Source organism: Telmatherina bonti, assembly GCF_933228915.1.
Source record: "Telmatherina bonti genome assembly, chromosome: 15".
Taxonomy (NCBI): Eukaryota; Metazoa; Chordata; class Actinopteri; order Atheriniformes; family Telmatherinidae; genus Telmatherina; species Telmatherina bonti.
Window position 1 is genome coordinate 37,497,481 of NC_136613.1, and position 15,235 is coordinate 37,512,715.

At 45.0% G+C, this 15,235-nt stretch overlaps 1 protein-coding gene across 1 annotated transcript in view; it reads left to right on the plus strand.

Moving 5' to 3' along the window:
• Positions 1–15,235, plus strand: part of marco (macrophage receptor with collagenous structure) — a 59,988-nt gene that overhangs the window by 26,047 nt on the left and 18,706 nt on the right. Inside the window, exons 2-4 of the mRNA XM_079254787.1 lie at positions 3,493–3,591; positions 3,676–3,830; positions 6,123–6,240. Of these exons, the coding sequence (XP_079110913.1) occupies positions 3,493–3,591; positions 3,676–3,830; positions 6,123–6,240 (372 nt within the window). The remainder of the gene's footprint in view (positions 1–3,492; positions 3,592–3,675; positions 3,831–6,122; positions 6,241–15,235) is intronic.

Below are 15,235 nucleotides of genomic sequence, written 5' to 3' on the forward strand. Positions count from 1 at the left end.
ATGGTTTAGTTCTCCAGGTGATGGTTTAGTTCTCCAGGTGATAGTTTAGTTCTCCAGGTGATGGTTTAGTTCTCCAGGTGATAGTTTAGTTCTCCAGGTGATGGTTTAGTTCTCCAGGTGGTGGTTTGGTTCTCCAGGTGATGGTTTAGTTCTCCAGGTGATAGTTTAGTTCTCCAGGTGATAGTTTAGTTCTCCAGGTGGTGGTTTGGTTCTCCACGTGATGGTTTAGTTCTCCAGGTGATAGTTTGGTTCTCCAGGTGATGGTTTAGTTTTCAGGTGATAGTTTAGTTCTCCAGGTGATAGTTTAGTTCTCCAGGTGGTGGTTTAGTTCTCCAGGTGGTGGTTTGGTTCTCCAGGTGATGGTTTAGTTTTCAGGTGATAGTTTAGTTCTCCAGGTGATGGTTTAGTTCTCCAGGTGATGGTTTAGTTCTCCAGGTGATGGTTTAGTTTTCAGGTGATAGTTTAGTTCTCCAGGTGATAGTTTAGTTCTCCAGGTGATGGTTTAGTTCTCCAGGTGATAGTTTAGTTCTCCAGGTGGTGGTTTAGTTCTCCAGGTGATAGTTTAGTTCTCCAGGTGATAGTTTAGTTCTCCAGGTGGTGGTTTAGTTCTCCAGGTGATAGTTTAGTTCTCCAGGTGATGGTTTAGTTCTCCAGGTGGTGGTTTGGTTCTCCAGGTGATGGTTTAGTTTTCAGGTGATAGTTTAGTTCTCCAGGTGATGGTTTAGTTCTCCAGGTGATAGTTTAGTTCTCCAGGTGATGGTTTAGTTCTCCAGGTGGCGGTTTGGTTCTCCAGGTGATGGTTTAGTTCTCCAGGTGATAGTTTAGTTCTCCAGGTGATAGTTTAGTTCTCCAGGTGGTGGTTTAGTTCTCCAGGTGATGGTTTGGTTCTCCAGGTGATGGTTTAGTTCTCCAGGTGATGGTTTAGTTCTCCAGGTGATAGTTTAGTTCTCCAGGTGATGGTTTAGTTCTCCAGGTGATAGTTTGGTTCTCCAGGTGATGGTTTAGTTCTCCAGGTGATAGTTTAGTTCTCCAGGTGATAGTTTAGTTCTCCAGGTGGTGGTTTGGTTCTCCAGGTGATGGTTTAGTTCTCCAGGTGATAGTTTGGTTCTCCAGGTGATAGTTTAGTTCTCCAGGTGGTGGTTTGGTTCTCCAGGTGATGGTTTAGTTTTCAGGTGATAGTTTAGTTCTCCAGGTGGTGGTTTAGTTCTCCAGGTGATAGTTTAGTTCTCCAGGTGATGGTTTAGTTCTCCAGGTGATAGTTTAGTTCTCCAGGTGATGGTTTAGTTCTCCAGGTGATAGTTTAGTTCTCCAGGTGATGGTTTAGTTCTCCAGGTGGTGGTTTGGTTCTCCAGGTGATGGTTTAGTTCTCCAGGTGATGGTTTAGTTCTCCAGGTGATAGTTTAGTTCTCCAGGTGATGGTTTAGTTCTCCAGGTGATAGTTTGGTTCTCCAGGTGATGGTTTAGTTCTCCAGGTGATAGTTTAGTTCTCCAGGTGATAGTTTAGTTCTCCAGGTGGTGGTTTGGTTCTCCAGGTGATGGTTTAGTTCTCCAGGTGATAGTTTGGTTCTCCAGGTGATAGTTTAGTTCTCCAGGTGGTGGTTTGGTTCTCCAGGTGATGGTTTAGTTTTCAGGTGATGGTTTAGTTCTCCAGGTGATGGTTTGGTTCTCCAGGTGATAGTTTAGTTCTCCAGGTGATGGTTTAGTTCTCCAGGTGATAGTTTAGTTCTCCAGGTGATGGTTTAGTTCTCCAGGTGGTGGTTTGGTTTTCAGGTGATAGTTTAGTTCTCCAGGTGATGGTTTGGTTCTCCAGGTGATAGTTTAGTTCTCCAGGTGATGGTTTAGTTCTCCAGGTGATAGTTTAGTTCTCCAGGTGATGGTTTAGTTTTCAGGTGATAGTTTAGTTCTCCAGGGGATGGTTTGGTTCTCCAGGTGATAGTTTAGTTCTCCAGGTGATGGTTTAGTTCTCCAGGTGATAGTTTAGTTCTCCAGGTGATGGTTTAGTTCTCCAGGTGATGGTTTAGTTCTCCAGGTGGTGGTTTGGTTCTCCAGGTGATAGTTTGGTTCTCCAGGTGATAGTTTAGTTCTCCAGGTGATGGTTTGGTTCTCCAGGTGATAGTTTAGTTCTCCAGGTGATGGTTTAGTTCTCCAGGTGATAGTTTAGTTCTCCAGGTGATGGTTTAGTTCTCCAGGTGGTGGTTTGGTTTTCAGGTGATAGTTTAGTTCTCCAGGTGATGGTTTGGTTCTCCAGGTGATAGTTTAGTTCTCCAGGTGATGGTTTAGTTCTCCAGGTGATAGTTTAGTTCTCCAGGTGATAGTTTAGTTCTCCAGGTGATGGTTTAGTTCTCCAGGTGATAGTTTAGTTCTCCAGGTGGTGGTTTAGTTCTCCAGGTGATAGTTTGGTTCTCCAGGTGATGGTTTAGTTCTCCAGGTGATGGTTTAGTTCTCCAGGTGGTGGTTTGGTTCTCCAGGTGATAGTTTGGTTCTCCAGGTGATAGTTTAGTTCTCCAGGTGATGGTTTAGTTCTCCAGGTGGTGGTTTGGTTCTCCAGGTGATGGTTTAGTTCTCCAGGTGATGGTTTGGTTCTCCAGGTGATGGTTTAGTTTTCAGGTGATAGTTTAGTTCTCCAGGTGATGGTTTAGTTTTCAGGTGATAGTTTAGTTCTCCAGGTGATGGTTTAGTTCTCCAGGTGATAGTTTAGTTCTCCAGGTGATGGTTTAGTTCTCCAGGTGATGGTTTAGTTCTCCAGGTGGTGGTTTAGTTCTCCAGGTGGTGGTTTGGTTCTCCAGGTGGTGGTTTGGTTCTCATGGTGGTGGTCAGGATCTCCAGGTGGTGGTTTGGTTCTCCGGTTGGTGGTTTGGTTCTCCAGGTGGTGGTTTGGTTCTCCAGGTGGTGGTTTGGTTCTCCAGGTGGTGGTTTGGTTCTCCGGGTGGTGGTTTGGTTCTCCAGGTGGTGGTCTGGTTCTCCGGGTGGTGGTTTGGTTCTCCAGGTGGTGGTTTGGTTCTCCGGGTGGTGGTTTGGTTCTCCAGGTGGTGGTTTGGTTCTCCGGGTGGTGGTTTGGTTCTCCAGGTAATGGTTTGGTTCTCCGATTGGTGGTTTGGTTCTCTAGGTGGTGGTTTGGTTCTCCAGGTGGTAATTTGGTTCTCCGGTTGGTGGTTTGGTTCTCCGGGTGGTGGTTTGGTTCTTCAGGTGGTGGTTTGGTTCTCCGGTTGGTGGTTTGGTTCTCCGGGTGGTGGTTTGGTTCTCCAGGTGGTGGTTTGGTTCTCCAGGTGGTGGTTTGGTTCTCCGGGTGGTGGTTTGGTTCTCCGGGTGGTGGTTTGGTTCTCCAGGTGGTGGTTTGGTTCTCCAGGTGGTGGTTTGGTTCTCCGGGTGGTGGTTTGGTTCTCCAGGTGGTGGACACATTTGGACAGAGCTTGACATCCAGCCAGAAACAGCCCTGCTGTAGAGCTATTCTGACTTAGATCATGTTGTTCTTCTTTCTCACTTCTGTCTCAGATCTGAAGCCAGCGAGACCCAGAAGACGGTGGTGTTTTAACTTGCTGATCATCTACATCGTCTTCCAGATGGCCCTGAACACCTTCCTTATCTATAAAGGTACAGCTGTCTTTCATCGCCTGATAAGACCAGGACAATTCTATAAAAACCTTCTATCACTGTGTCTTTTTCTTGTGTTAACAGTTTTGTCAATGAAGTCTTCCTCTGCCAACCCCTCATCAGCCAGACGGACGTCTGATCATGTTTTTGCGGGTGATGATGACCTCCCAGTGGTCATCTACAACAACAGCCAGGAAACCAGGAGGTTGGAGAGCCGCCTCTGGGAGCTTCAGACTCAGGTTCTGCTACCAGGTCTTACCATAGTTCACAATGTCACCTGACAGTCCAGTCCCAGCTAGGGATCCAGGCAGAACTGGGTTCTCTCCTGAAACCAGAACGCCAGGTCCTGGCTGGGGATGCAGGCAGAACCGGGTTCTCTCCTGGAACGGGAACGTCAGGTCCTGGCTGAGGTTTCAGGCAGAACCAGGTTATCACCTGGAACTGGAACACCAGGTCATGGCTGAGGTTTCAGGCAGAACCAGGTTATCACCTGGAACCGGAATGCTAGGTGCGGGCTTAGATTCAAGGCAGAACCGGGTTCTCATCTGGAACCATAGCGCTGGGTCCTGGCTTAGGGTTTCAGGCAGAACCAGGTTATCACCTGGAACCGGAATGCCAGGTCATGGCTGAGGTTTCAGGCAGAACCAGGTTATCACCTGGAACCGGAACGCCAGGTCATGGCTGAGGTTTCAGGCAGAACCAGGTTATCACCTGGAACCGGAATGCTAGGTGCGGGCTTAGATTCAAGGCAGAACCGGGTTCTCATCTGGAACCATAGCGCTGGGTCCTGGCTTAGGGTTTCAGGCAGAACCAGGTTATCACCTGGAACCGGAATGCCAGGTCATGGCTGAGGTTTCAGGCAGAACCAGGTTATCACCTGGAACCGGAACGCCAGGTCATGGCTGAGGTTTCAGGCAGAACCAGGTTATCACCTGGAACCGGAACACCAGGTCATGGCTGAGGTTTCAGGCAGAACCAGGTAATCACCTGGAACCGGAACACCAGGTCATGGCTGAGGTTTCAGGCAGAACCAGGTAATCACCTGGAACCGGAACACCAGGTCATGGCTGAGGTTTCAGGCAGAACTGGGTTCTCATCTGGAACCATAGCGCCGGGTCCTGGCTGAGGTTCCAGGTGGAACCGGGTTTTCACCTGGAACCGGAATGCCAGGTGCAGGCTGAGGGACCTGGAATACGGAACGCCAGGTCCTGGCTGGGGGTCCTGGCAGATCCGGGTTTTTCTCCGGAACCTCAGCCAGTTTCCTCCCACAGTCCAGAAACATGTGACTGGTTGGGAAAAAATTTAAATTTTGGGGGTGCTCCTGGCCGTTCGGTCGAAGCTGAATGAGAGCGCCACCTTTCAATCGTCATGAAAATAGACACACGTGTTCTACATGACGGGGCAAAAGAAATCTTCTTAAAGTCGAGGTGCAAAGTCAACAGGAAGGCGGCCATTTTCAAAGTAACCATTTTGGCGTTTTACACACCTCGTGTATGATCAAACTCATCCTAAGGTCTTATCCAACTGACACCAGAATTGGTCAGGATGCTGAGGACGCATGTGTGATTAAGAGTTGTGCTAACATTTACAGAATTCAAGGTATGTAGGAGGGGCGTGGCCTCAAAGTATGATGTCTCGCCACAGAGACATAGTCGATAAACTCCCACATAAAACGACACCAAATTTTCTAGAAATGATGCTAGTCCCATTCTGAAGAGAACTATATGTCAATAATTAGATTATTAATTAACCACACCCCCTGGCGCTTGAAAGTGTTGGTTTTTACTCAGAGCTGAGGTCGTCAAGCGAGGCAGTTGCGATATAGGCTGAGTGGCGCCGTAGGTACGTGGGCCTCCCACACTGCGTGCAACTTGAAAATGGTGTTGTCTTTTGTATGTTTTTTTTGTGCAGAAGTCGTCTTTCACTGTTTTGCTGTTCAGATGTGCAGTGATGATAACTTCTCTCTCACTGTGGCATCATTTAAAACAGATGAACCATTCTCACTGAATTACTGTGTGATTGGTCCATGTGGCAGAACTGATGATCCAGAACTTGTGACATTGTGATGTTTTCGCAGGACATCTGGATTCTTGTTAATGTTTCTGACAGAACACATGTTTTACTAACGTTAGTTTATCTGTCTAGCTGTAAGTAAAACGTGTCAAATGGTGTTTGACAGGTGTCATTATTGGAGATGTAAATAAAACCTTGATTCTCATCATTCAAAAGCTGGTTTGCTCCTTTTAGCACTGGGTTAGCTCTGGGTTAGCTCTAACCTAAAAGCAGGTCTGAGTTTGATAGATGTCAATCAACCATCGCCACCCTTACACAGACCCCTCTCAGCTCCACCTCTTTGCCCATTCTTGGATTTTCTGGTAGCGACAGCTCACAATAAGCTTCAATTCAGCTCTTCCGAAACATACGGGTGACGTCACGGAGGCTCTGCCCATCTTCTATATACATGTACTGTTCTAATTTACATCACTACTCTATGATAATGTTCACATTTCTATTGGTTAACATGACAACAGGTGGAAAACCGATGTGGAAAGGATGGTGAACTGGACGAGATGAAGGCTGATCTAAACCTGCTCAACACCAGTAACCAGAACCTGGAGAGCAAACTGGAAACCATCAGCATTAGGACAGGTACAGGCATATGTGTCAGGTAGCACACACAGAGAATGTTGTAAAACCAGGTCCTACCAGAACCAGATCATACCAGAACCAGATTATACCAGAACCAAGTTATACCAAAACCAGATCATACCAGAACCAGATCATACCAGAACCAAGTTATACCAAAACCAGATCATACCAAAACCAGATCATACCAGAACCAGATCATACCAGAACCAAGTTATACCAAAACCAGATCATACCAAAACCAGATCATACCAGAAGCAGATCATACCAGAACGAAGTTATACCAAAACCAGATCATACCAGAACCAGATCATACCAGAACCAAGTTATACCAAAACCAGATCATACCAAAACCAGATCATACCAGAACCAGATCATACCAGAACCAAGTTATACCAAAACCAGATCATACCAGAAGCAGATCATACCAGAACGAAGTTATACCAAAACCAGATCATACCAGAACCGGATCATACCAGAACCAAGTTATACCAAAACCAGATCATACCAGAACCAAGTTATACCAAAACCAGATCATACTAAAACCAGATCACACCAGAACCAGGCCATACCACCACAGATCAGATCAGAACCAAGTCCTACCAAAACCAGATCATACCAGAACCAAGTCCTACCAAAACCAGATCATACCAGAACCAGATCACACCAGAACCAGGCCATACCACCACAGATCAGATCAGAACCAAGTCCTACCAAAACCAGATCATACCAAAACCAAATCCCACCAGAACCAGATCATACCACCACAGATCAGATCAGAACCAAGTCCTACCAGAACCAGATCATAACAGAACCAGATCATACCAGAACCAAGTTATACCAAAACCAGATCAGACCAGAACCAGGTCATACCACCACAGAAAAGATCAGAACCAAGTCATACCAGAACCAGGTCATACAAAAACCAGATCCAAACAAAGTCAGATCATACTAGATCCAAGTCATACTAAAACCAGATCATACCAAAACCAGAACATACTAGGCCCAGGTCAAACCAAAACCACGTCATACTAGAACCAGGTTCTAACAGAACCAGATCATACAAGTACCAGGTTTTACTAGAATAAGGTCATATCAGAGCCAGTACATTTAAGAACCCGATCACACAAGAACTGGATCATACTAGGATAGGGGTGGTCAACTCCGGTCCTCGAGGGCCACAGTTCGACACGTGTTGGGAGTTTCCCTGCTGCAACTCGACTGCTGCAAATCAGTGGGTAATTAGCAGACCAGTGCAGTTGGATGTCAAGCTCTGCAGCAGTCTGCTAATCAAGTCTGATGTGAGTCAGCTATGTTGCCCACCCCTGCACTAGAAACAGATGCTTAGAGAACCAGATCATACTAGAACTAGGTCCTAACAGAACCAGGTCAAACTAGAACCAGGTCCTAATAGAACCAGGTCATATTAAAGCCAGGTTTGAAAAGAACCAGGTCATACTAGAACCAGGTTCTAACAGAACCAGGTCATACTAGAACCAGGTTTGAACAGAACCAGGTCATACTAGAAGCAGGTCCTAAAAGAACCAGGTCAAATTAGAACAAGGTCCTAACACAACCAGGTCGTACTAGAACCAGGTCATAATAGAACCAGGTTTGAACAGAACCAGGTCATACTAGAACCAGGTCAGAAAAGGAACAGGTCAAACTAGAACCAGGTTTGAACAGAACCAGATCATACTAAAACCAGGTCCTAACAGAACCAGGTCAAACTAGAATCAGGTCATACTAGAACCAGGTTCTAACAGAACCAGGTGATACTAGAACCAGGTCCTAAAAGAACCAGGTAAAACTAGAACCAGGTCCTAACAAAACCAGGTCATACTAGAACCAGGTCATACTAGAACCAGGTTTGAACAGAACCAGGTCATACTAGAACCAGGTCAGAACAGGAACAGGTCAAACTAGAACCAGGTTTGAACAGAACCAGGTCATACTAGAACCAGGTTCTAACAGAACCAGGTGATACTAGAACCGAGTCCGAAAAGGACCAGGTCAAACTAGAACCAGGTTTAAACAGAACCAGGTCATACTCGAACCCGGTTCTAACAGGATCAGGTCATACTAGAAACCAGGTTCTAACAGAACCAGGTCATACTAGAACCAAGTCCGAACAGGACCAGGTCATACTAGAACCAGGTTCTAACTGAACCAGGTCAAACTAAAACCAGGTTTGAACAGAACCAGCTTATACTAGAACCAGGTCCTAACAGAACCAGGTCAAACTAAAACCAGGTCCTAATAGAACCAGGTCATACTAGAACCAGGTTTGAACAGAACCAGGTCATACTAGAAGCAGGTCCTAAAAGAACCAGGTCAAATTAGAACAAGGTCCTAACACAACCAGGTCGTACTAGAACCAGGTCATAATAGAACCAGGTTTGAACAGAACCAGGTCATACTAGAACCAGGTCAGAAAAGGAACAGGTCAAACTAGAACCAGGTTTGAACAGAACCAGATCATACTAAAACCAGGTCCTAACAGAACCAGGTCAAACTAGAATCAGGTCATACTAGAACCAGGTTCTAACAGAACCAGGTGATACTAGAACCAGGTCCTAAAAGAACCAGGTAAAACTAGAACCAGGTCCTAACAAAACCAGGTCATACTAGAACCAGGTCATACTAGAACCAGGTTTGAACAGAACCAGGTCATACTAGAACCAGGTCAGAACAGGAACAGGTCAAACTAGAACCAGGTTTGAACAGAACCAGGTCATACTAGAACCAGGTTCTAACAGAACCAGGTGATACTAGAACCGAGTCCGAAAAGGACCAGGTCAAACTAGAACCAGGTTTAAACAGAACCAGGTCATACTCGAACCCGGTTCTAACAGGATCAGGTCATACTAGAAACCAGGTTCTAACAGAACCAGGTCATACTAGAACCAAGTCCGAACAGGACCAGGTCATACTAGAACCAGGTTCTAACTGAACCAGGTCAAACTAAAACCAGGTTTGAACAGAACCAGCTTATACTAGAACCAGGTCCTAACAGAACCAGGTCAAACTAAAACCAGGTCCTAATAGAACCAGGTCATACTAGAACCAGGTTCTAACAGAACCAGGAAATATTAGAACCAGGTCCGAACAAGACCAGGTCATACTAGAACCAGGTACTAACAGAACCAGGTCAAACTAGGACCAAGTTTGAACTGAACCAGGTCATACTAGAACCAGGTTTTAACAGAACCAGGTCAAACTAGAACCAGGTTCTAACAGAACCAGGTCATACTAGAACCAGGTCCGAACAGAACCAGGTCAAACGAGAACCAGGTCCGAATAGAACCAAGTCATACTAGGAACAGGTTTGAACAGAACCAGGTCATACTAGAAAAAGGTTCTAACAGAACCAGGTCATACTAGAACCAGGTTCTAACAGAACCAGGTCAAACTAGAACCAGGTCCTAACAGAACCAGGTCATACTAGAAGCAGGTCCTAACAGAACCAGGTCAAACTAGAACCAGGTCTTAACTGAACCAGGTCAAACTAGAACCAGGTTTGAACAGAACCAGGTTATACTAGAACCAGGTACTAACAGAACCAGGTCAAACTAGAACCAGGTCATACTAGAACCAGGTCCGAAAAGAACCAGGTCAAACTAGAACCAGGTTTGAACAGAACCAGGTCATATTAGAACCAGGTTTGAACAGGACCAGGTCAAACTAGAACCAGGTTCTAACAGAACTAGGTTATACTAGAACCAAGTTCTAACAGAACCAGGTTATACTAGAACCATGTCCGAAAGGAACCATGTCAAACTAGAACCAGGTCATACTAGAACCAGGTCCTAACAGAACCAGGTCAAACTAAAACCAGGTTCTAACAGAACCAGGTTATACTAGAACCATGTCCTAACACAACCAGGTCAAACTAGAACCAGGTCCTAATAGAACCAGGTCATACTAGAACCAGGTTCTAACAGAACCAGGTTATACTAGAACCAGGTCCGAAAAGGACCAGGTCATACTAGAACCAGGTTCTAACAGAATCAGGCCAAACAAGAACCAGGTTTGAACAGAACCAGATCATACTAAAACCAGGTCCTAACAGAAACATGTCAAACTAGAACCAGGTCATACTAAAATCAGGTCCTAACAGAACCAGGTGAAACTAGAACCAGGTTCTAACAGAACTAGGTTATACTAGAACCAGGTCCTAACAGAACCAGGTCATACTAGAACCAGGTCCTAATAGAACCAGGTCATACTAGAACCAGGTTCTAACAGAACCAGGTCAAACTAGAACTAGGTTTGAACAGAACCATGTCATACTAGAACCAGGTCAAACTAGAACCAGGTCCTAACAAAACCAGGTCATACTAGAACCAGGTCCTAACAGAACCAAGTCCTAACAGAACCAGGTCAAGCTAGAACCAGGTCCGAACAGAACCAGGTCATACTAGAACCAGGTTCTAATAGAACAAGGTCATACTTGAACCAGGTCCGAACAGCACCAGGTCATACTAGAACCAAGTTCTAACAGGACCAGGTCATACTAGAACCAGTTTCTAACAGAACCAGGTCATACTAGAACCAGGTTCTAATAGAACCAGGTCATACTTGAACCAGGTCCGAACAGCACCAGGTCATACTAGAACCAGGTTCTAACAGAACCAGGTCATACTAGAACCAGGTCCTAATAGAACCAGGTCATACTAGAACCAGGTTTGAACAGAACCAGGTCATACTAGAACCAGGTTCTAAAAGAACCAGGTCATACTAGAACCAGGTTTGAACAGAACCAGGTTATAGTTGAACCAGGTACTAACAAAACCAGGTCAAACTAGAACCAGGTCATACTAGAACCAGGTCCGAAAAGGACCAGGTCAAATTAGAACCAGGGTTGAACAGAACCAGGTCATATTAGAAACCGGTTTGAACAGAACCAGGTCATACCAGAAGCAGGTCCTAATAGAACCAGGTCATACTAAAACCAGGTTCTAACGGCACCAGGTCATACTAGAACCAAGTCCGTACAGGACCAGCTCATACAATAACCAGGTTTGAACAGAACCAGGTCATACTAGAACCAGGTTCTAGCATGACCAGGTCATACTAGAACCAGGTCCAAACAGAACCAGGTCATACTAGAACCAGGTTCTAACAGAACCAGGTTATACTAGAACCAGGTTCTAACAGAACCAGGTCATACTAGAACCAAGTCCGAACAGAACCAGGTCATACTAGAACCAGGTTCTAACAGAACTAGATCATATTAGAACCAGGTCCTAACAGAACCATGTCAAACTAGAACCAGGTCATACTAGAACCAGGTCCTAACAGAACCAGGTCAAACTAGAACCAGGTTCTAACAGAACCAGGTTATACTAGAACCAGGTTTGAACAGAACCAGGTCAAACTAGAACCAGGTTTGAACTGAACCATGTCATACTAGAACCAGGTCCTAACAGAACCAGGTCAAACTAGAACCAGGTCCTAACAGAACCAGGTCATACTAGAAGCAGGTCCTAAATGAACCAGGTCAAACTAGAACCAGGTTATGACAGAACCAGGTAAAACTAGAACCAGGTCCTAACTGAACCAGGTCAAACTAGAACCAGGTTTGAACAGAACCAGGTCATACTAGAACCAGGTCCTAACAGAACCAGGTCAAACTAGAACCAGGATCTAATAGAACCAGATCATACTAGAACCAGGTCAAACTACAACCAGATCAGAACAGGAACAGGTCATACTAGAACCAGGTTCTAACAGAAGCAGGTTATACTAGAACCAGGTTCGAAAAGGATCAGGTCATACTAGAACCAGGATGTAACAGAACCAGGTCATACTAGAACCAAGTCCGAACAGGACCAGGTCAAACTAGAACCAGGTTCTAACAGAACTAGGTTATACTAGAACCAAGTTCTAACAGAACCAGGTCATACTAGAACCAAGTCCGAACAGGACCAGGTCAAACTAGAACCAGGTTCTAACAGAACTAGGTTATACTAGAACCAAGTTCTAACAGAACCAGGTTATACTAGAACCATGTCCGAAAGGAACCATGTCAAACTAGAACCAGGTCATACTAGAACCAGGTCCTAACAGAACCAGGTCAAACTAAAACCAGGTTCTAACAGAACCAGGTTATACTAGAACCATGTCCTAACACAACCAGGTCAAACTAGAACCAGGTCCTAATAGAACCAGGTCATACTAGAACCAGGTTCTAACAGAACCAGGTTATACTAGAACCAGGTCCGAAAAGGACCAGGTCATACTAGAACCAGGTTCTAACAGAACCAGGCCAAACAAGAACCAGGTTTGAACAGAACCAGATCATACTAAAACCAGGTCCTAACAGAAACATGTCAAACTAGAACCAGGTCATACTAAAATCAGGTCCTAACAGAACCAGGTGAAACTAGAACCAGGTTCTAACAGAACTAGGTTATACTAGAACCAGGTCCTAACAGAACCAGGTCATACTAGAACCAGGTCCTAATAGAACCAGGTCATACTAGAACCAGGTTCTAACAGAACCAGGTCAAACTAGAACTAGGTTTGAACAGAACCATGTCATACTAGAACCAGGTCAAACTAGAACCAGGTCCTAACAAAACCAGGTCATACTAGAACCAGGTCCTAACAGAACCAAGTCCTAACAGAACCAGGTCAAGCTAGAACCAGGTCCGAACAGAACCAGGTCATACTAGAACCAGGTTCTAATAGAACAAGGTCATACTTGAACCAGGTCCGAACAGCACCAGGTCATACTAGAACCAAGTTCTAACAGGACCAGGTCATACTAGAACCAGTTTCTAACAGAACCAGGTCATACTAGAACCAGGTTCTAATAGAACCAGGTCATACTTGAACCAGGTCCGAACAGCACCAGGTCATACTAGAACCAGGTTCTAACAGAACCAGGTCATACTAGAACCAGGTCCTAATAGAACCAGGTCATACTAGAACCAGGTTTGAACAGAACCAGGTCATACTAGAACCAGGTTCTAAAAGAACCAGGTCATACTAGAACCAGGTTTGAACAGAACCAGGTTATAGTTGAACCAGGTACTAACAAAACCAGGTCAAACTAGAACCAGGTCATACTAGAACCAGGTCCGAAAAGGACCAGGTCAAATTAGAACCAGGGTTGAACAGAACCAGGTCATATTAGAAACCGGTTTGAACAGAACCAGGTCATACCAGAAGCAGGTCCTAATAGAACCAGGTCATACTAAAACCAGGTTCTAACGGCACCAGGTCATACTAGAACCAAGTCCGTACAGGACCAGCTCATACAATAACCAGGTTTGAACAGAACCAGGTCATACTAGAACCAGGTTCTAACATGACCAGGTCATACTAGAACCAGGTCCAAACAGAACCAGGTCATACTAGAACCAGGTTCTAACAGAACCAGGTTATACTAGAACCAGGTTCTAACAGAACCAGGTCATACTAGAACCAAGTCCGAACAGAACCAGGTCATACTAGAACCAGGTTCTAACAGAACTAGATCATATTAGAACCAGGTCCTAACAGAACCATGTCAAACTAGAACCAGGTCATACTAGAACCAGGTCCTAACAGAACCAGGTCAAACTAGAACCAGGTTCTAACAGAACCAGGTTATACTAGAACCAGGTTTGAACAGAACCAGGTCAAACTAGAACCAGGTTTGAACTGAACCATGTCATACTAGAACCAGGTCCTAACAGAACCAGGTCAAACTAGAACCAGGTCCTAACAGAACCAGGTCATACTAGAAGCAGGTCCTAACAGAACCAGGTCAAACTAGAACCAGGTTATGACAGAACCAGGTAAAACTAGAACCAGGTCCTAACTGAACCAGGTCAAACTAGAACCAGGTTTGAACAGAACCAGGTCATACTAGAACCAGGTCCTAACAGAACCAGGTCAAACTAGAACCAGGATCTAATAGAACCAGATCATACTAGAACCAGGTCAAACTACAACCAGATCAGAACAGGAACAGGTCATACTAGAACCAGGTTCTAACAGAAGCAGGTTATACTAGAACCAGGTTCGAAAAGGATCAGGTCATACTAGAACCAGGATGTAACAGAACCAGGTCATACTAGAACCAAGTCCGAACAGGACCAGGTCAAACTAGAACCAGGTTCTAACAGAACTAGGTTATACTAGAACCAAGTTCTAACAGAACCAGGTTATACTAGAACCATGTCCGAAAGGAACCATGTCAAACTAGAACCAGGTCATACTAGAACCAGGTCCTAACAGAACCAGGTCAAACTAAAACCAGGTTCTAACAGAACCAGGTTATACTAGAACCATGTCCTAACACAACCAGGTCAAACTAGAACCAGGTCCTAATAGAACCAGGTCATACTAGAACCAGGTTCTAACAGAACCAGGTTATACTAGAACCAGGTCCGAAAAGGACCAGGTCATACTAGAACCAGGTTCTAACAGAACCAGGCCAAACAAGAACCAGGTTTGAACAGAACCAGATCATACTAAAACCAGGTCCTAACAGAAACATGTCAAACTAGAACCAGGTCATACTAAAATCAGGTCCTAACAGAACCAGGTGAAACTAGAACCAGGTTCTAACAGAACTAGGTTATACTAGAACCAGGTCCTAACAGAACCAGGTCATACTAGAACCAGGTCCTAATAGAACCAGGTCATACTAGAACCAGGTTCTAACAGAACCAGGTCAAACTAGAACTAGGTTTGAACAGAACCATGTCATACTAGAACCAGGTCAAACTAGAACTAGGTCCTAACAAAACCAGGTCATACTAGAACCAGGTCCTAACAGAACCAAGTCCTAACAGAACTAGGTCAAGCTAGAACCAGGTCCGAACAGAACCAGGTCATACTAGAACCAGGTTCTAATAGAACAAGGTCATACTTGAACCAGGTCCGAACAGCACCAGGTCATACTAGAACCAGGTTCTAACAGGACCAGGTCATACTAGAAACAGTTTCTAACAGAACCAGGTCATACTAGAACCAGGTTCTAATAGAACCAGGTCATACT